The sequence below is a fragment of the Panthera pardus genome, unplaced genomic scaffold (assembly GCF_024362965.1).
Source record: "Panthera pardus isolate Hobbes unplaced genomic scaffold, ASM2436296v1 HiC_scaffold_8, whole genome shotgun sequence".
In the NCBI taxonomy this organism is placed as follows: Eukaryota; Metazoa; Chordata; class Mammalia; order Carnivora; family Felidae; genus Panthera; species Panthera pardus.
In genome coordinates this window covers 91,405,401-91,425,802 of record NW_026527013.1, presented here as the reverse complement: position 1 = coordinate 91,425,802, position 20,402 = coordinate 91,405,401, and the positions used below count along the sequence as shown (strand labels likewise).

General features: G+C 34.6%; 2 protein-coding genes across 9 annotated transcripts in view; one reads left to right on the top strand and one right to left on the bottom strand.

Moving 5' to 3' along the window:
- The window catches only part of SLC25A40 (solute carrier family 25 member 40), a 67,597-nt gene that overhangs the window by 44,159 nt on the left and 3,036 nt on the right, over positions 1-20,402 (top strand). Inside the window, exons 10-14 of one of the 4 annotated variants that reach the window (XR_008420190.1) lie at positions 2,048-2,129; positions 6,298-6,378; positions 6,731-6,902; positions 7,398-7,430; positions 13,244-15,463. Coding sequence is in view for 1 of the 4 variants with exons in the window: in XM_019443212.2 (XP_019298757.1) it covers positions 2,048-2,129; positions 6,298-6,378; positions 6,731-6,846 (279 nt within the window). In the remaining 3 variants the exon portion in view is untranslated. Of the gene's footprint in view, positions 1-2,047; positions 2,130-6,297; positions 6,379-6,730; positions 7,025-7,397; positions 8,276-13,243; positions 15,464-20,402 lie in introns of those variants that run through there. The other 3 variants (XR_002078307.2, XR_008420189.1, XM_019443212.2) reach the window with 3 other exon arrangements.
- The window catches only part of RUNDC3B (RUN domain containing 3B), a 153,858-nt gene continuing 144,069 nt past the window's right edge, over positions 10,614-20,402 (bottom strand). For all 5 annotated transcript variants that reach the window (XM_019443206.2, XM_019443209.2, XM_019443207.2 and 2 more), the window contains one exon: positions 10,614-12,991. In XM_019443206.2, the coding sequence (XP_019298751.1) occupies positions 12,846-12,991 (146 nt within the window). In that variant the 3' untranslated portion in view covers positions 10,614-12,845. The remainder of the gene's footprint in view (positions 12,992-20,402) is intronic.

Below are 20,402 nucleotides of genomic sequence, written 5' to 3'. Positions count from 1 at the left end.
TACCAAATATTTGCCCATTTGTTCATTAAATTAAATGCCAGTAGATCTGGTTAGGTAATTTTTCATGGAGTGTCATTTCATATGTATAATCAGATTGAATAGAAGTAATTTCATCGTCTGCGCTAATTCCTATTTCTTTGGGAACATTTTGGTAAGCATTCCTTAAAGGAATTTTAACAGAAATTACAGTCAGAAGGAAAGAATCTCTGATGACCTTTTTTAGGTAGTAGAGAGTTCACTTTTTCTAACTCTTCCACATAAGGTAAAGTTGTGTAGTGGTCTTACACAAAATGAATTTGTAATGACCTAGAATGAGATGCTGACCTATTGGAACCAAATGAAAACAAGATTGAAGGAGCATAGTGAAGGGATGGAGACCTGCAGAAAAATACTGGAATAATTGTACCAGAAAACTTGGAGCTAAGGAAGCCACTGTGATTGAGTTCAAAACTTAGATTTGAGCGTTTCCAGGTCTGGGCTCTGTCAGATTTAACTCTGTAAGTTATACGCCCATTGACTTTTTGAGTAATTTAAGTAGTTAAAAACTAGCAAGGTATTTTCATTATTCTTCTTATTTGTGAGGTGATTAAATGTAACTTAATTGTATTTTCATTATATCTTAATCCAGCATGAATGAAGAAAAACAAGTACTATTATATATTGAAATTTATAACAGATGAATCACAAAGTCAACTTTGTACATAAAAATAAATGCTTAATATCTTTTTTTAAAAAGTTGGATCATGGCTCCAGGATTTTATACCAGCTTTCCAAAAATATGAAGGAAAATTCCCTACTTTTAGATGCCCTATAATGCTGCCCTTTGACTCTTTTCAAACAAAAATTTGTTTCTGTAACAGAAAAAGTACATGAGTGTTATGTTCAGACTTTCTGTCAGGAAACAGAACAGCCTAAGACACATCATTTTAGAAAGTGTCAAAGGCTTATATAACATTGTTGCTACCTTTGGCTGCTACATGCTAGATTATAGTGAGGGAGAAATAATAATTGATTTTCACTTACCTGAGATCTTTGAAACTGATGTTGGTTCAGAAACTTAAAACAACATCGTTAGGGTGAAATACAATGTAATTGATTTTGGGGAACATTTTGGGAGCCTATTGTCAAATGTGAATTGGGAAGAAAAACATTTTTACTTTGCATGGCTATTATGTCAATTATTATGACACATTCTTAAGGGAATTTACTCTTAAAAAAAAACCTTAATTAGGTCATTTTGAAAATAATCATTGATTCACTTTTAGATGTTTTTAAAAGTGTGATTTGTGAACTACTGTAGCTATATTTGATAAATATGTTGAAACCCATAAAGTGTTGTTCATGTAAATTTTTTTTTAATCAATTTAAAAATATTGGAATTTTTAAATGCTTACTAAATAATTGAGAATTTCGGTTTTATTTTTTTATTTTTTTTTATTTTTAACGTTTATTTATTTTTGAGACAGAGAGAGAGCATGAACGGGGGAGGGGTAGAGAGAGAGGGAGACACAGAATCGGAAGCAGGCTCCAGGCTCCGAGCCATCAGCCCAGAGCCTGACGCGGGGCTCGAACTCACAGACTGTGAAATCGTGACCTGAGTCGAAGTCGGACGTTTAAACAAGTGAGCCACCCAGGCGCCCCGAGAATTTGTTTTAAAATATTATATTGCGATTCTCTCTCCCTCTACACCTTCATGTGTAGTAAAGGAATAATAGGACCTACAGGAGCATCGGAAATTTGTGAATACTGGTTTTGGAGTCAGTGGTCTGTCTGGTTCTAATTCTGACTCTATCACTAGTAGTTGTGTGACCTCAGGAAAGTAGCAGAGCTTTTTTGAGACTATTTACTTCTGAATTTGGGGAGAAATATATAGGACACGTTATTTTTTCTTTAATAACAACTTCTCTTTGAATAGATAATGGTTTCATTTTAAGTTTGTTTAGTTATGATTTCCATTATTATCCTGAAGTAATTTCCTATTTAGAATAATGTAAAAACATTTAGAAAAAATTTAAAGGTAAATTTAATCAATTTTACTTTTTGACAGATTGCAGCTATTGCAACTTTGCCATTTGATGTGGTAAAAACACAAAAGCAGACACAACTTTGGATAGATGAATGTCATAAAAGTAAGTTTTATTAATTTAAAACATTTTCAGGATGCCATGATTGTTTTTGTTTTTGTTTTTCTTTCCAGGTAGAAGAAAAATAAAGAAACAAGATTTTTTCCTTTGCTGCCTTAACTGAAACTATAATATACTGTTAGAATGAAATGCCCAGAAAAAATACTCTCAATCCCCTCCAAAATTTAAGAAATTTAAAAATCTCTTTTGCCTGCCATCAATTAAGTTCATACCTGCTATATAGAAGATTATATACTAGGGGCGCCTGGGTGGCTCAGTCGGTTGGGCGTCCGACTTCAGCTCAGGTCACGATCTCATGGTCCGTGAGTTTGAGCCCTGCATCGGGCTCTGGGCTGATGGCTCAGAGCCTGGAGCTGTTTCAGATTCTGTTTCCCTCTCTCTCTGCCCCTCCCCCATTCATGCTCTGTCTCTCTCTGTCTCAAAAGTAAATAAACGTTAAAAAAAAATTAAAAAAAAAAAAAGATTGCATACTATATAACTATTTTTTTTTTTAAGAGTTTGAAAGAGAGAGGAAGAACGGGAGCAGGGAAGGGGCAGAGAGGGAGAGAGGATCCCAAGCAGGCTCCACACTAGCAGAGCCTGACACAGGACTTGCTCTCACAGACTGTGTGGGGGGGGGGGGCTCCATCTCATGAACCATGAGATCATGGCCAGAACTGAAATCAAGAGTCAGACTCTTAACCAGCTGAGCCACCCAGGCGCCCCTATAATTATCCTTTCAAATAAATCTAGACAAATTAGGGTGAAGGGTAGGAAATTACTAGGAACCCATCGTCTCTTGTTTGTTTCATTAGTAAACATATTTCTTTTTTTTTTTTCTGTTTATTTTTTAGCTTCTTTGGATAGGTTTTTTCTTCATATTATCTAATTTTTCCTTCTTTATATAACCTGTAATTTCTTCTAGAACAAAAGTGTACTTAGTTGCTTCCACCAGATCTGTCATTATTATTATCTATGGAAAATGTGTTAAACCCACTGGAAATTACCCATTACAAAATTATGTCATGTAAACCTTCTGACTGATAAGTCTCTTACAATAATGTAAATAGTTTTGACCCACCAGAAGATTTTGCATACAAAGTAAAATAGGTATTATAATATGTTGAAAAAAACATTGCTTACCGAACCCTGAAACTGAATCTGATGACAACTTTGTCCTTGACTTTCCATAGTCCTAGTTCCCACTAATAATAAGAGCTAATTAAAACCGAGAAGTAATCAAAGTTGATTATCAGGGTTCTTCCAGTTCCCTGTTTTAGGTGGGAGCCTTTTAGCTGCCTATGCCCTATCTGTTCTCCCTTGGTCGTTTGAAATTATTGGTTCATTCTTCTTTCCAATTAATCATAATTCCTGTTTCCTCTATTGCATTAAGTATTTACTATAGTGGGAATATTTCTTTATTGTGATTCATGACTATGGCCATGAGGGCACAGACATGGTGACAGGGAGAAGATGGGAATCTCTACAGGTAGATTCTGAGGCTCACTAAGGTTTGAGAGTCACTTCTCTGGGTAAATACTCTTTGGAGTCAGCTGGGGTGCTCTTTTACTACATCTGAAGCTGGCCACCACCCCCAGTGGACTCTCATTTAATAGTTCTAATCTGGGGCCCTAGCTTGTGTATTTTGAAAATGTTCCCTAGATGATGATGATTATACATCCTCGTTGAGACTGGCATCAGGGAGGCATCTTCTTTCACTAGATTCAGCTCTTACCGATGATAGCTGTTTTTTTCCTTATGTTTCTCCAGTAAACCCCAAAGGAGAAATCTAGAATAAGCCTTGGGTCTTAATTTTACATGATTATCTGTGGTCACTTTTACCTGTTCCTCTGCTTCAGCTATGAACCAGTTATATTTACTTCTACTGAAAACTACACTTCTGATTTGAGTGATAAATAGCCCATATTTTTTTCATTTTTATATACTATTTATCCCTACCAAATGCTCCATTTGTAGCGGTTCCTCCACTCTGGTATATACAGACAAATGAGGCAGTGTCCAACAGCTCATAATCTAATGGAAAAGAAGCATTTTAGGATGTAGTCCTATCATTTATGTAGTCCTATCATGAGTCCATCATTTATATTTAATTAAAAAATTTTAATCTCAGGTTTCAGGCACCTGGGTGGGGTTAAGCACCTGACTCTTGATTTCAGCTCAGGTCATGATCTCAAGGTTCATGAGTTCAAGCCCCACCTCAGGCTTTGTGCTGCAGTATGGAGCCTGCTTGGGATTCTCTCTCTCTCCTTCTCTGCCCCTCCTCCACGCTTGCTCACTCGTTCTCTCAATAAATAAATAAACTTAAAAAAATTTAATCTCAGGTTTCCACTTCATAAACCTGGCTCAGATCCCCATTGGGTTGTTGGGGAGGATACGGAGCAATGGTAACGTGAATGCTGGGCAGGTGAGAGTATGAGTTTGGAAAATAATCTGGCAATGCCAAGAAGGCTCTCTGAACAAGAAGTTCCACCTAAGATAATGTGCCCTAGAGAAATGTCTGCACATGTACAGAGATACTCACTGAAAGAATTATAATCCCCAAAAGTTAGAAAGCACTGAAATAGCCCCTAGCAAAGAAATGGGTAAATTGTGATCATTCATATAATGCAATACCATACAGCAATGAAAATGATTAAAATATAGCTATGCTTGTCAACATAATCCTAAAAGCACATTACAAATGTACAATGTCATATAGCATTTATGTAAAGTTTAAGAGCAGAAAAAGCAAGAGTATGTATTATTTATGGATATGTTCATATGTAGTAAAGGTTTAAACACATGCATGAGAAAGATAAAGGAAAAAGGGGAGAGAGTGGTTACATCTAAGGAGAGCAATAGTATTGAGAAGGAATATATTGAGGACTTCAATTGTATCTAAAAGATACAGATGTTAGGATTTGAAAAATGTGGATGGTCAGTAAATGAGTATTTTATTGTTGTCTATGCTTGAAATACATAGTAACCAACGGTGTTTCCTTACAATATTCCTGTAGGAATAGCTCTTCAGTGTTGGAACTTAGGCAGGAAATATTGTGGAGATCACTTTGGAGCTCTACTGAGACTTAATCTTCAGTTAATAACTCTTTCTGTCTGTTCTCTTCTGCATTTATTGCACCATAGTCTTTAAACAGGGACCGGTTTGGGGCTTGAATTCTACAAGATCAGCAAATACCTGACTATTTGGTTTCCTTTCTTACACCAGTTGTTTCCAAAAATTTAAATGGAATAATTCAAATATGCAGAAGTTGCCGACTCATAGTATAAAGTTTTTGTCATTGACTTTCTTTAGAAAGTTAAATTTCATTCATAAACACTTTGTTCTTGGTTTAAAAAATGTCCTTTTGTTGGGTTGCTATAATTATTATATTTATACTATTTATATTGATCATACAGCTTCTTAAATAACAAGGCCTCATTTATCTTCATAGAGAATCTGATATTTATATAAATGAGATTTGAGATAATGAGCCCCCATTCCATTAAGTGGCAAAATTCTAAAAAGCCATTTCTGAAAGCTCTCTTTCTCCACCCTTTCCCTTTTTCCCCTGGCCATGCTTATACTATATACTTGAATCTTTCTTAATGACTCACTTTTCCATGTTCACATTGATGATTGTGGAGTCTAATAGCAGCTCCCAGCAGCTAATGAGGATAATAGAGGAGTGTTTGCCCCTCATCCAACTGGTGTCAAACCAAGACCTTGACAACTTCCGTGTGCAGCTATCACAGTGTTTGCATAGTAGTGTGTCTGCTTCATAGCAGCCTCTTGTTTTACTTACTGTGTCTAGTAGTCTTTGGGTTAAGCCAGCTGCTTAGAATCGTTGTGTAAAATAAATGTAAGTAAACTTTGCGCATGAATAGCTCATTTATAGCTTTATGTTTGAACCTCAGTGACAAATTATACACTATAATTATACACTATATTATACACTATACACCTTTAACCTTCAACATTTTTCTAGTTTTTCTTTTTAATGAATCCAACTATTAAATATAAGACTTTGGGTAAGTTTTGGGTAAATAGATCTTTTCTTAGTATAATGAAATTATACACCCCACATTCCCAAAGACCATAAATACTTGATGTATGTCATATGTATTAGAAATAATTAAGTGGTAATTTATAATGTATCATTTCTTTAACATTTAGTTTCTATGCCTTTGCATATGTCAACGTGGACTATCATGAAGAACATTGTTGCTAAGAATGGGTTTGCAGGATTATTTACAGGTAAAAATACTTATTTTACCAAATTGTTGAATAAAATGATTACTTTTCAGTCTGTCCTTTTCCTAAATTAGCAAGAAATTATTGAAAATATTACACATTTATGACTTCTCCCTAAACATCTTTAAGTTAAAAAAAATCTGAATAGATTTAGTAAGATGAAACTTCTGTATAAAAGTAAAACGGAATTAAAGTGAGGAGCTTGGGAGTAATTTGGCTTGTTCTTTGATACCAGTTGATGGCACAGTGTTTGATACATCACTTCATTTGATCATTATCAGAATGAAACCAAATAAATTACATTTTTTAAACATAAGGTAAAATTTGTTCTGATTTTTTTCTATTCTCTTTTCAGGCCTCATTCCCCGTTTAATTAAAATTGCTCCTGCTTGTGCCATTATGATCAGTACCTATGAATCTGGGAAGGCTTTTTTCCAGATGCAAAATGCCGGAAGACAACAATACCAGTGATGCTGTTTCAGCTTGAAGTAACAACCAAAGCCAAATAATAAGTTGGAGATTCTTAGGCAAGAACTCTCACCATTATCTCAAAATGATTTATTTTCTATTTTATAACTTAAATGAGTAGTAGTTTCTGCTTTGCCTCTAAATCATAATCCTAAGTTAAAAATAAATTCTGTTACCCTAATTTTTGAGATACTGAAAAAGATATTCCAGAAATCACATCCATTAAATGTCCCTGTAAAGAAAAGAAAAATTATTCCTAAGTACTGAAAGCAATAATCTGAGAGTTTGATAATTGAGAATGTGTAGGATGTACCAGAACATTTTGAATTGTGTTCTGAATGATGTGGAGAGTCTAGAAGAAAAATGCCCAAGTCTTTTATACATACCTAAATCATGCATGTAGATATTTAAGTATTTCAGCAAAGTATATAATAGATGGCAGTCTTTAAGTAACATTATTTGCATTTAGCAAATAATACCTATTACTTTCTTTAATTCAAATGCATTAGATTTTTTTTTTTTTTTTTTTTTTTACTTCCTGTTGCTGTTTTAAGGCTTCACCAGTGTTAGGATTTCTTCACTCAAAGGTATGGCTATTTTATCTTTATGAATCAAAATATAACTTTATATGATATAGGTGATATTTTTGATGATTAAAGACTCCATTCACTGTTTCTGCAAAAGAGGAGTCGTCTTTCTGATGGTGTTAAATGTTTGGCACAGTGACTCTTGGCTGAGCAGAAAACCACATTACATTTACATTAGTAAAATTTATGTTTCAGCTTAGGAAGGGCCTCTGGTTTCAGCCATCTTGTAATTCAGGTATCACTGTTTGTGGAGTTCTCTAGGTCACTTGTACTGGGTTCTTCTAACACAATAGAGATTACTAATATAGTATAAGACACACAATGTTTCCAAAATGTCCCTCGATTTTACACATCTTCATATTAGTATGCTAGATCAAGAGACTGAAGAGGCAGCAGTTTCCTTGAAGAAATAGCTTTCAGTCACTGTAGGCTAACGCCTCAGTAATGTTGCTTATGACTGCAGGAATGAGACAGGGAAGGGTTATGAAGACAGGACAAAAGTGATACCCTTTTTTTGTTTTTGTTTCATTTTCCCAGGATCTGTATCCTATAAGAAAAAGCACTTTATTGCAGTCTACTTGTATGCTAGGAAATGTGAAGTATTTTTTGTTCTAAAATAGAGTAGTATGTTCAGGTGACAGACCTCTAGTGTTTGTAGAGGAACTAATGTACTTTGTATTATAGAAAAGAGTTTATCTATTTCACCAGAACAGATCGTGTGTGTATGTAGTCTTTTGTGTTTGCTTTACCCTCTATTGATTTACCTTAAAATTGCAATATCTATAAAATCATAAATATTTATGACTTTGACATTTTCATTAAAATATTTTGATTTCTTAAAAGTATGACTGTGCTTCAAGCTAAATATTTGCATACAAAATCATTATTTTAATGCTATACTATATAAGAAAGTTTTATCTTGAACACTGATGTTTAACAGTATTAAATTTATTTTATTTTATTTTTTAACAGTATTAAATTTACCTTGGTTCTGTTATGCTTCTTTTTGGTAACTGATCAGTAGAAAACAAAAATTTTAATTTGTAACTTTTAAGAAGCAGTCTGATATTTCACCTTAATGTAATACCAACAGGGATACTGCCACCACCCCCAGTACTGTATGACTGCATATATGGAAAATTCTTATCATTCAGGATTAAAATAAATAAATCTAATTCCTTAGAAGCTTTTCTAATACATACTACATGCACCGTATCTGGATGAAAAGAAGAGTGAAATGAAGCTTTTTCTGTACTTAGGTGGTAGAGCTAGAGAAGCATTAATGTTTTATTTAAATAAATAGTAGCAGCTAAAAAGTGCTTGGCTAGAAATTATATTCTATGTAATGTTTCTGAAAGCAGTTTCCTTCTATTTATGTTAAGTTTTCTAACACATACATTTGCTTTATGTGTAAGTTTTTTAATAAATCCATGTATTACATACTTGCTACCTTCCATATAATACACATTTGACTTTTTAAAAAAGCAGAGATGAAATTAAAATAAATTTTTATTTCTAGGAAAACTATTCACTATATATATTTAACCACATGACTTTTTTATGCATTTTTTGAGATTTTTTATTTTTTTCAATATATGAAATTTATTGTCAAATTGGTTTCCATACAACACCCAGTGCTCGTCCCAAAAGGTGCCCTCCTCAATGCCCATCACCCACCCTCCCCTCCCTCCCACCCCCCATCAACCCTCAGTTTGTTCTCAGTGTTTAAGAGTCTCTTATGCTTTGGCTCTCTCCCACTCTAACCTTTTTTTTTTTTTTCCTTCCCCTCCCCCATGGGTTTCTGTTAAGTTTCTCAGGATCCACATAAGAGTGAAAACATATGGTATCACATATGTTTTTAAATTCTTCCCTCTTTCTGGAGTACGAGTTCCAAGGATATAGGAAAGGTTTGAATTTTTTGAATCAGTTTTGAATTTTTTCTCCAAAATGAACTTTTAAAATAAATTTTAACATTCAACATTTACTCAGATCTTTTATGTGGTAGGCAGCATAAAGAGCACTTGAGATAAGAAAATACTTCAGATACTGTCACCGGCTACAAGGAGACGGCAGAGCTGTTTGACAGGTTTGCAAAGAAAGACATGGAACAGCTGAGGGATTGTCCACTCAGCCTGGGAGCAGAGAGGCAGGGTGTCAGAGACATACTTCTATGATTAGGACAGGTGATCCAGTTAAACATACCTGGAAGTGGGAGGCATTGAGCCCCAAATGTGGAAAAACAAGAAGACAACGGGAAACCAAAGAAGCATGTTTTGGCATAGCTCTAGTAATTATGGAGTTGAGTTGGTTGGTTGGTTTTCCAAGACCAGCTTTTTTTTTTTTTTAACTGAAAAGAAAATAGGGTAGCATAGTTTAGCACAACACAGCACAGCAAACACTAGAATGTGTCACATGTAGTAAGGCTGTCTTATGTAGTGAAACTTTGGTTTTATTTGGGTTTTAGAGAAATAATGGGGACTTATAATAAGAACTAGTTTGGACTAAAATACACTTTTGAAAGAGACCATAAGGTCACTGATACAATTTTATATCCCCTCATCAGTTAAAAAGAACAAAATCTAGAGTGAAATAGGGGCTGCTGTGCTTACAGAAGATTAAAAGATATTTAAGAGCCCTGATGTTCAAAGGAGTCCTGTGACATTTCAGAGGTGATTCAGTGTATTTATCAAAACTGGAGATTTGACTAGGAACTTCTTTTACAGAGAATTTCCTTAAGTTGTAAATTTGAGACACATTTTTAACCAATTGAAAACAATTATGTAAGTCTAATAAAGATGACTTAAATAAAAACTTAGTTTACATAATATCTTTTAATGCTGACATCCTCTTGATGCTATCATAGGTTCTGAGAAGATGGTGATGTTTCCATTTTATAGGTGAGAAAACAAATATGGCTGATGTATAATTATATTAGCAACTGCCCAAATCACTATGGTATTGTACCACCTCAATAGATATTGTGTATTCTGAACCATATCATGTTATTTTTTTTAATAAAAGGTATTTAATTTTATATGAGTTAAAATAAAGATTTCTCTAAAACTTTTGTCCTATTAGTATTTTAGGTGTTGAATAATATACATTTACCATATTTGCTAAAACACAAGGCTCAGTGTACAACTTGAATCAAGTAACTTCAAGGAAAAAATATAACCACTAATGCATAGTACAAAACGTTTAATATACATGCAACAAGTATAGTACATCAAGGCAACAAAATACACATGGAAATATCAGCATATAATTCAGCATTCTATTTTGGATAGGGTGTGTAAACAATAAACACTACCACCTAAAATTAAAGATTGAGACATACATTGTTTCCTCATGCAGACATTACATATGTAACAAGTGTGAAATGAGCTGTACAGAAACCTGAATTCACATCAGCAGATGAATTTTGTACCAAGAGCTCCAAGAAAGGAGGAAAAGTCATGATCCTCAGATGTCATGTTTAAATCTGCATTTAGCAGCATGTGAAGATGCACAGGTTACTGAATGCATTAGAGAAATCTGGAAAATTATCAATTATGGAATCTTGAATTTCCTTTCTGTATTATAAAAATGTATGGAAAAAATTTAACAATGATTGTTTTAAATCACTGAGGAATAATAAATGTCAGTTCAGAGTGGACTGTGAATGATAAAACATTTTACACATTCTGATCGTTTTTTAGGAAAGCAGCAATAGTGCTTAAGAAGCCAGCTTCAAATTTTTCAAGTTCCCCAACTTAGCCATTTCTTACTCTCTTCTCCCAGTGTTGCCACTGTCCTCATTTTATATCTTCCTTCCAGCCCCATGCTCATTAAAAATTGCTTTGGATACCTCACTCATAATAAGGTATACATAATTAAGAGCAGGTAAAAGGTACCAATTTTCAAGAATATTTGCATTTTTACAAGTACTAAAGCCTTAAGCTAAAGGAATAAAGCTCTGAATATGTTCTGGTACATCTAGGATAACTTATTTCAACAGCTTCCAGGCCTCCTCTGTCCCTGAAAGAACATTGCTTAAAGTGTCTTACATATAAGACTAGCCTTCTTATTATTTATCTTAAATTCCAAATTATGAGAATAAAGCTCTAAGTATTGCAGAGAACCACCACACTCCTACACATTTCTAATGCAAAGAACGATGTAGTAAGTTCAGCGCTCTTCTTGCCTCCTCTGAATAAAAGAAATCGCTGTAGGAGGAACATTCTTCCTGTTATGTCCAAGCTCCTAAGTTTGAATGTAATGTTTTCTTAATAAACAAAAATAGCATACAAAGTCCCCATTAAGTATTGTGTCCTCTTCATGTAAACAATATAGAAAACTTCTTTGGCACAACTGATCGTGATTTCCTCATATTACTTACTATAGAAAATATACTTCATACATTTTTTTTTTCTTTTCAGTATGGTGGGATTTTTATGGATGAAATATATGGTCGCAAAAACTGCAAAAAGTTTATAGCACATAACTTTTCAAAAAAGAAAACTAACTTTAGTAGAAGTGTAGGGATTTTTAATGTTAACATGGCATGGTTCATTGTTGCACACAAGGGACAACAAAACAACCCTATTATGTCAGATTATTTAGTGTGGTGATTACTAATCCTTAAAGATCTCAAATCCTTAAATCAACTTGGAGTTTTTTTCAAGAAGTATTGTACATTTTTAAATGTTTTCTAACTATTGAGGAATACTTGATATTTTTATGTAACCTCTTAAGAAAATCTTGGGGAAAATAAAGATAAGAAATTTATCCACTTTACCGAAATGCTGTAAAATACTTCCCATATGACCCTCATAAATTTAGTGATGGCCTAAAGGCACATTCCTACAAAATTTATAAAATGTTAATGGAATTTTGATACCAAAACTGAATAAGCCACTATGAAACCAGCCGGGAATTTCCTCCTCATATTAAAAACAAGGCATTTAAACATCAGAACATAGGAAGAAATTAATGAAAAAATGAAATTAACATGTCATTTTTAGAAAAATCATTGAATAAGAGAGTAAAAGAAAAAACTTACATGTCTCTAGAATAAAACCTTCAACTCAGCCTGGCAATGATGATGCATTTAAATACATGAAAATCAGCTAAATAATAAATATACATCACCGTTTACAATGGGTTATTAATTTAAAGGATATTTGAAAGTTTTTTAAGCCTATTCATATTTAAACTTCCTCAGTGACAAATGTAAGAATCTTAAAATGAAAATGGCAGGATCATTTTTTTTCACTCAGAAGGGCACATGGAATAGACTGAATTCTCTAAAAGAAGCAACAGGATTCCATACATGTGCCAGAACAATATAAAACTCCAAAGGTTTTCCCCAGCAGTCAAACTTATGTAAATAGAACATTTGCAACATAAAAACTTCTGGCTTTTACATAAAATTTTTCAGGATGGAGTTAGGCCTGGACTTGTCATCTCTGTTGTGGGACTTGCAAGGTAGTCATTAGATTTGAGACTTGTTAGTGATTTGTAACTTGCCACTGATGTTAGAGACCCACAGAGACCGAGTAATGAGGGAGTATCTTCTTTACCTGAAAGTTAAGATAAAATTACAAATATTTAATTGCCATTGAAGAATGGTACCAAAAGATCTTACAAAGCTTAAAACTTACATACTTCACAAAATAATGCAAACATAGATATCTATGTATTTCCACAGTTTCAGTGTCACCCTTAAAAAAACATTACCAGAGAATTATTTGTGCTCCTCATAAAAGTTCTAGAAATGGAAGTCTGAGATGCCTTGTTTTGAGATGAAAATCAAAAGTTTACCTTTTTTCCAGAATATGTTCGTGTTCAGTCGGTAAAGGAAAATAAACTAAAGTAACAGTATCAGTGCCCAGGCCACAGAAATACAAGGAAATCCACATGCAGGTAAAGTGCTGCTGTAGAAGCAAAACTGGTACAGTTCAGAAGGAGGGCTCAACTGGGACAGCCTTAACTCACTTAGTGAATATAAACATTTGTCAGCATCTGCCTTGCATCAGGAACTTTAGTATGTGCTAGACTTCAGTAGGCATATGAAGGAAGACTGGTAGATCTTTGGCACAGCTGGGGAATACAAGTGCTTCCCAGAGCAGAGTTTCAAGTACCAGCTAGAAGTAGCTGGTTTGAGACTGAAAGGCTAAGCTTTGAAAATTAGGTCTCCCAAGTAGATAAAAAGCTTACATCTTACTTACACAGTTATACAAGTATAAACCAAACCAGACAGCAGGTGTTTCTGAATACTATATACTGTTTCAAACAGCCCCTGTGAAGTGTTCCCACAGGGTTCTGTACTCTAACCCACCTAGTTGTACTATATGGTACAATATGTGGGGCCTATGTACATAGCACTATATACTATGATACGTATGATAATTGTGGGGCTCTTTTTCTAAACTGTACACTGAGAAAGGACATGGAATTTGTTGTTTATTATAGTCCCAGTGCCTAGCACACAGGAGACGGTCATTAAATAATTATATAATTAACGAATCATGACTGTAGGAACTGTACTGGGACCCAAGAGCGTTCCTAGTCCCTTTTGGCTGTATGGCCTTAGGAAAGGCATCTTCTCGGAGCCTATGTGCTTAATAAAATGAGAACAGATACTAAATATGACTAGTTATGTTAACTGCATAGTTTTGCTGACAAGTAAAATACAGGAAAATATAAAAGCGTTAGAAAAAGTTATGAAAAAGATTGTTAAATTCAAATTTAAAATGTTTATGGCGTTATTTCACGACCAAAAGATTTAGGTGTTTCAAGCACCCTTTTCACGTTTAAGCTTAGAGACCCATTTCGGGTCAACATTCTGGAGTTCCTGTTAAATGCTCCTGGGACTCAACTGCTTTGGATAGTCTCTCTAAATTTCTACTTTAACTGTACAACTTAGTGGCATTAATTTTATCTATAGTATTGTGCAACCATCACCACTATTTCCAAAATATTCATCACTCCAAACAGAACTTCTCTACCCATTTAAGCAGTAACTAACCATTCTTCCCTTACCCCCAATCTCTGGAAACTCTAATCTACTTTCTGTCAATGAATTTGCCTACCATACGTCATTCCTACCAGTAGGATCATACAATATTTGCCCTTTTGTGCCTGGCTTTCACTTACTATGTCTTCTAAGGTTCATCCATGTTGTATGTATCAGAACCCCATTCCTTTTTTATGGCTGCATAATATCCCTTTGTATGTATACACTACTTTCTGTTTACCCATTCATCTGTACAGACACTTGGGTTGTGTCTACCTTTTGATTATTGTAAAGAGTGCAGCTGCAAACACTGGCACACAAGAATCTGAGTACTGTCTGCAATTCTGTGCAAGTCTATACTTAGATAACTTTTTTTTTTAATACAATCATACAGTAATGCAAAAGACTAAACCACCTATATGTCTAACATAGTTACACAATGAGGTACTATACAGCTGTAAAAGAATCAGAAAGATCTCTATGTAGTGCTAGGTAGTGATTTCACTGTCAAGTGAAAAAAGCAAACTACAGAATAGCGTATAGCATGTTACCTTGTATCTAGAAGAGGGGGATGTAAATTATTTGAACTTACTTGTATTTTAAAAAGATAATTCAAAAATAAAAAATAGTTAACTATGAAAGCAGAAGTGAACAGAACTGAAATGAACTTTCAGCACAGTAACTGGACTCTAGCATATATTCTCAAGATAAAATAATTAGAAAGAAATCTTACCACATTTTAGTAATAATATAGATACTGTTATTTTGAAATTAATATATAGTAGGATAAAGCAAATAAGTAATTATGTTCATATAAATTAGGAACCAATATATTCACCATAACATGTCAAAATATAAAATCAAGTGCACAGAAACCCTGAATCTTAAATTTAAATTGTAAAATAAATTTAAAGTATATTTTTCTTTAAAAAAAAATTTCCTAACTCTTCCACAGGCTAGGAACAATGACTATTCTAGTAGCAACAGGGACCCCTAAAGCTAAATTATGGCCTCTAACATTTCCCAGTATAAGGAGGTAAGTCTTAAAGAAATAGCTGATTCTGGGTGTGGGCATGAAACATAAACGTCTTTTTTTACCACAAAGTGAGGAAGATATGATAGACTGGGGGAGTGTCAAAAGGACATAGGAGCCATCTTTAAGGGTCACTGTTCAAAAAGGACAGTGACCTGATGAGATGCATTGACAAAGACGTATCATTTATGTTGTTAATGCACATATGTTTAATCTGAATTTGATAATAATGGACATCAGACAAATCGTGGGACATTTAACAAAACAACTGGCTTGGGCTCATCAATATACAAACATGTGTGACAGAAAAAGCCAAGTTGGTGGGTGCTCTGCTAGATGAAAGGACACCAAAGAGAATGAAAAGTAAATAATATGTGATCCTTGATCGGATTCTGGACATACCAAAAAAAATAAAGGCTTTTAAATGATATTACTGGACATGCTGAGACAAGAATATTAACAAACTATCAGGTAATAGTGTATTGATGTTAAAGTGCCTAAGGATCATAATGGTATGGCTTTGTAAGAAGACATCCTTATCCCTAAGAGATATATGCTGACATACTTAGAGATGAAGTTTATGATACCTGCAATTCACTTTCAGATGTTTGAGCACAACAGAAAAGGCAGATATAGGAGTAAATGAAGGGAGTATGTGCCCACAAAAACAAGAGCAACATAATACCAGTGTGGCAAAATGGTTACATTGGTGAATCATGGTAAAGCATACAGGGGTGTTCATTCTTCTGTTCTTTCAACTTTTCTGTAGATTTGAAATTATAAAAAAAAAAAGTTGGAGTGGGGGAAGAAAACAAAGGTACACAAAGTCCTCAGTTGTGCCCCAACAAACAAATCATACAGCAGAGCTGAGTGGGGCATATCCAGGAGAGCACAGTCGGGGGTGGGGAGCCATGTATGAAAGCCAGCCTTTGCAGACACACGGCCAGCCTCTGAAAATACTGATGCTGGGGAACATGCAGGGCAGTCTGTTACCCTCAAGAAAGCCAAGAGACTTCAGTGTAAGCCTTCATTTAAAAATAAAAGTAGAAAAAAAATGCACAAGATTCCAAAAATGGTTATGTTGTGACTGCAGCCATGCAACTATAAAAGGAAATAAAATATAAAAAGGAAGTGAGCAAAAAAGGGCACCTGGATGGCTCAGTCAGTTAAGCATCTGACTCTTGATTTCGGCTCAGGTCATGATCACGGGATTCATGAGTTCAAGCCCTCCACACTGACAACGCAGAGTCTGCTTGGGATTCTCTCTCCCCTCCTCTCTCTCTGCCCCTCCCCCCACTGTGTGTGTGTGTGTGTGTGTGTGTGTGTGTGTGTGTGTGTGCACGCACGCGCGCGTCTGTGTCTGTGCGTGCACATGCATGCGCTCTAACTTTAAAAAAAAGGAAATAAGCAAAAGGAAGTGTTAAGATAAAGAATTATAACTGATTATTCCAAAATATTCTTGAATATTGTGATGTCAACAGTAACTTATGCATACACATATACGTGTAAAATTACTATATGAATTAAAAAATAAGTATGTTAAACTCTGTGTTGATATTTTAACAATTTTTTGATATGGGAGGAAATAACTAGTCAAGGTTAACAAAACTTTCTAGCTCAACAAATGGAAAAGTAGTAGTTCCTAGCAGAAACAAGTTAGTCATAAGAAGCAGCAAATAGATTTTCATTTTATAGCAAGAAAGATCCGTTTTGTTTTAAACTTACGGATAAAGAGTCTGGACTCAACAAGTCTTCAGATGGTACTGCTACAAATATTACTAAGTTAGAAGTCATTCAGCACAATGCCAGATATTGTGATAAAAATAAAAGGAACCACTTCTTGCCTGTAGGGAGCTTAATGCAAGGTAGAAACAGACACACAGAAAATAATAATAAAATGCAGGAAGTACAGTGAGAAACATAAGGTAAAGGTGAGATCACCAACTCTATAAGGAAGTCTGAGTGGGGATGGAGGGGCCAATGGGGAAACGAAGAGGCAGTAAACTATATCCTAATTTTAAGGAATGCCTACACAGATTCCTTAGCCACTATCATAAACCCATAAACATAGGGAAAATGTTATGTTAACCTGTTATATAAGGAACATGTTACCTTTTTGTGATCAAAGGTCAAGAAAAGGGGTGGTCGGAATTTTGTGCGATAAAATTTCAAACTGGAACCACTGCGTGTAGTAGTTGGAGCTGGCAAAGAGGGAGTTGTGACACAGTTGTTTTTGCATGCACATGGATGAACACTGGCCATGGGTGCTCATATCAATCTCTAACAGACTTACTTGTATGAAGGCCAAAAAAGCCTTCAAAAACTTACAATTTCCCTTTCAAATTAGTAGTTGTTTGTTCATAGAAGAGTATGAAAACAGACAGTAGGATGTAAATTTCCTATTACTGAAGCAAATCTTCATTAAAGAATTACTACAATTCACACTTTCTGGTAAAACAACACATAGCACTTGGGACAAACCCTGCAAGTAGATGAAGCTTGGTGACCTACACAGAAGGATTGCTTATCACATGCCAAGTGTATAAATGAACGCAGAAGAAATTCCTCAGACTAGATAAAAGAAATTTTAAAGCAACAAGCAATTGGTGTGACTGATTCATGCACCATGAAGGATTTCTGTTAAGATGTCAAACGTCAATTTGCCATGGAATTCCTGTGGCCTTTGAAGGGAAGCTATTTAACTTGCAGAAGTGTTTGATTTAATTGAGGAAGAAAAAGAAATTCTCAGGCGGATAGGAAAGTGTACACATAAAAATGTACAGGATACTTAGTACCTTGAGAGAAAATCCCTGTATCAGTGGAGGATTGTTTTGGGAAATGGTTCACTGTTGACACAGAAAATGCTACTGTAAGCAAAGACAGCCACTGACAATTTTGATTAAATGATTCAGAAGAGACTGACTCTGAATACAAAGAAGTTCTTTACAACTGAATTCACTTTTATTTTCCTTTTTACAGATACAGAGGAGGTCCAGTAATTTTTTAAATCTATGCTTAAAGTCTAATACAAGAAGCAATGAATAATCAGAAAATAAAATTGAGAAAGCAATTCCATTTACAATAGAATCTACAAGAATAAAATAGGAATAAATTCAAATGAAGTCCAAGAGTTGTACACTGACAACTACATACTACTGTTGAGAAAATTCAAGGTTGAAATAAGTGGGGAAACATTCCATTTTTCCATGGATTCGAAGACAATATTGTTAAAACGGCAATATCTCCCAAGTTTATCTACATATTGTGTAATCCCCATCAAAATTGTAACTGCCTTTTTTTCTAGAAATAACAAGCTGATTCTAAAATTCCTATGGAAATTTAGTGGAGTCCAAATAGCCACAACAATCTTGAAAAAGAACAAACTCCTGATTTCAAAACATAGATAGTATAAACATAAAGACAGTGTGGTACTATAGTATGAATATGCACTGGTACAGGCATACAGACCAACAGAACAGAACTGAGAATCCAGAAATAAGCCCATGCATGTATGGGTAATGCATTTCAATAAAGAGTCCTAGGACCATTCAGTTGGGGGAAAGAATAGTCTTTTCAACAAATGATCCAGAGGCAAATGAATATCCACATGCAAAAGAATCAAGCTGGACAATCACCCCACACCATATACAAAAACTTAAATCAAGTAAGATCTAAAACTATAACACTCTTAAAAAGAAACACACGAGTAAATCTACATGGCTTTGGATTAGGCAATGGTTTCTTAGATGTGACACCAAAAGCAAAAGCAACCACAAGAAAAATCAGTTAAATGGGACTTTGTCAAAACTAAAAATTTTGTGAGTCAACACTAGCAGGAAAGTAGAAAGACATCCCTCAGAATGGAAAAAAATATTTGTAAATCCTACATCTGACAAGGGCCTACTATTCAAAATATACACTGCAAGGAAAAAAAAAAAGGCAATGCAATTTTTAAATTGTCAGAGGAGTTGAATAGACATTTATCTGAAGATGATATGCAAATGGCTAATAAGCACATGAAAAGACGCTCAATGTTATTACTCATTAGGGCAATGCAAATCAAAACCATGAAACTCCATTTGATACCCACTAAGATGCTATAATTATAAAGACTGTCAATAACAAATCTTGGTGAGGGTGTGGAGAAAATGAAACACATACATTGCTGGGGGGATTATGAAATGATACAATTGCTGTGAAAAAGTTTAGCAGCTCCTCAAATGGTTACACATATGTTCTAACCAATTCCATTCCTAGTTATATACCCAAGAGAAGTAAAATATGCGTTCACACAAAAACGTGTATGTGAATGTTCATAGCAGCATTATTCATAACTGCCCCAAAGTGGAAACTATCCAAATGCCCAAATGATGAGTGGATAAACAAACTGTGGTATAACCATACAATGGAATATTACTTGTGCACTGAAGGGAATGAAGCACTGAGACTTGGTACAACATGGACGAACTGTGAAAACACAATGCTACTTAAGTAGGAGAACCTACACAAGAAAGGCTACATATTATATGATTTTATTATATTAAATGTCCAGAGTAGACAAATCCAAAGAGACAGAAAGTACATTAGTAGTTACTCAGAGACTGGGGGAGGGAGGAATTGGGACCAACTACTAACAGGTGCAGGGCTTCTTCATTGGTTGATGGCAATGCTCTGGGATTAGTGGTGATGTTGCACAACACAGTGAATACACTAAACGCTAATCAACTCTACACTTTACAATGGTGAATTTTATGTTAAGTAAATTACAATAGTTTTTGAAAGTCTACAGGATCTTTTAAAATAAATGTAAAAAAATGCTAACAGATATGTAAACAATGTTATGATTTGTTGGCTCTTTTCTTTTGGGGGGGCCACATAAAATAATGGTGTATTTTAAAACCCAAGTCATTTTAGATTTGCTGAAATATGGGACGCCTGGATG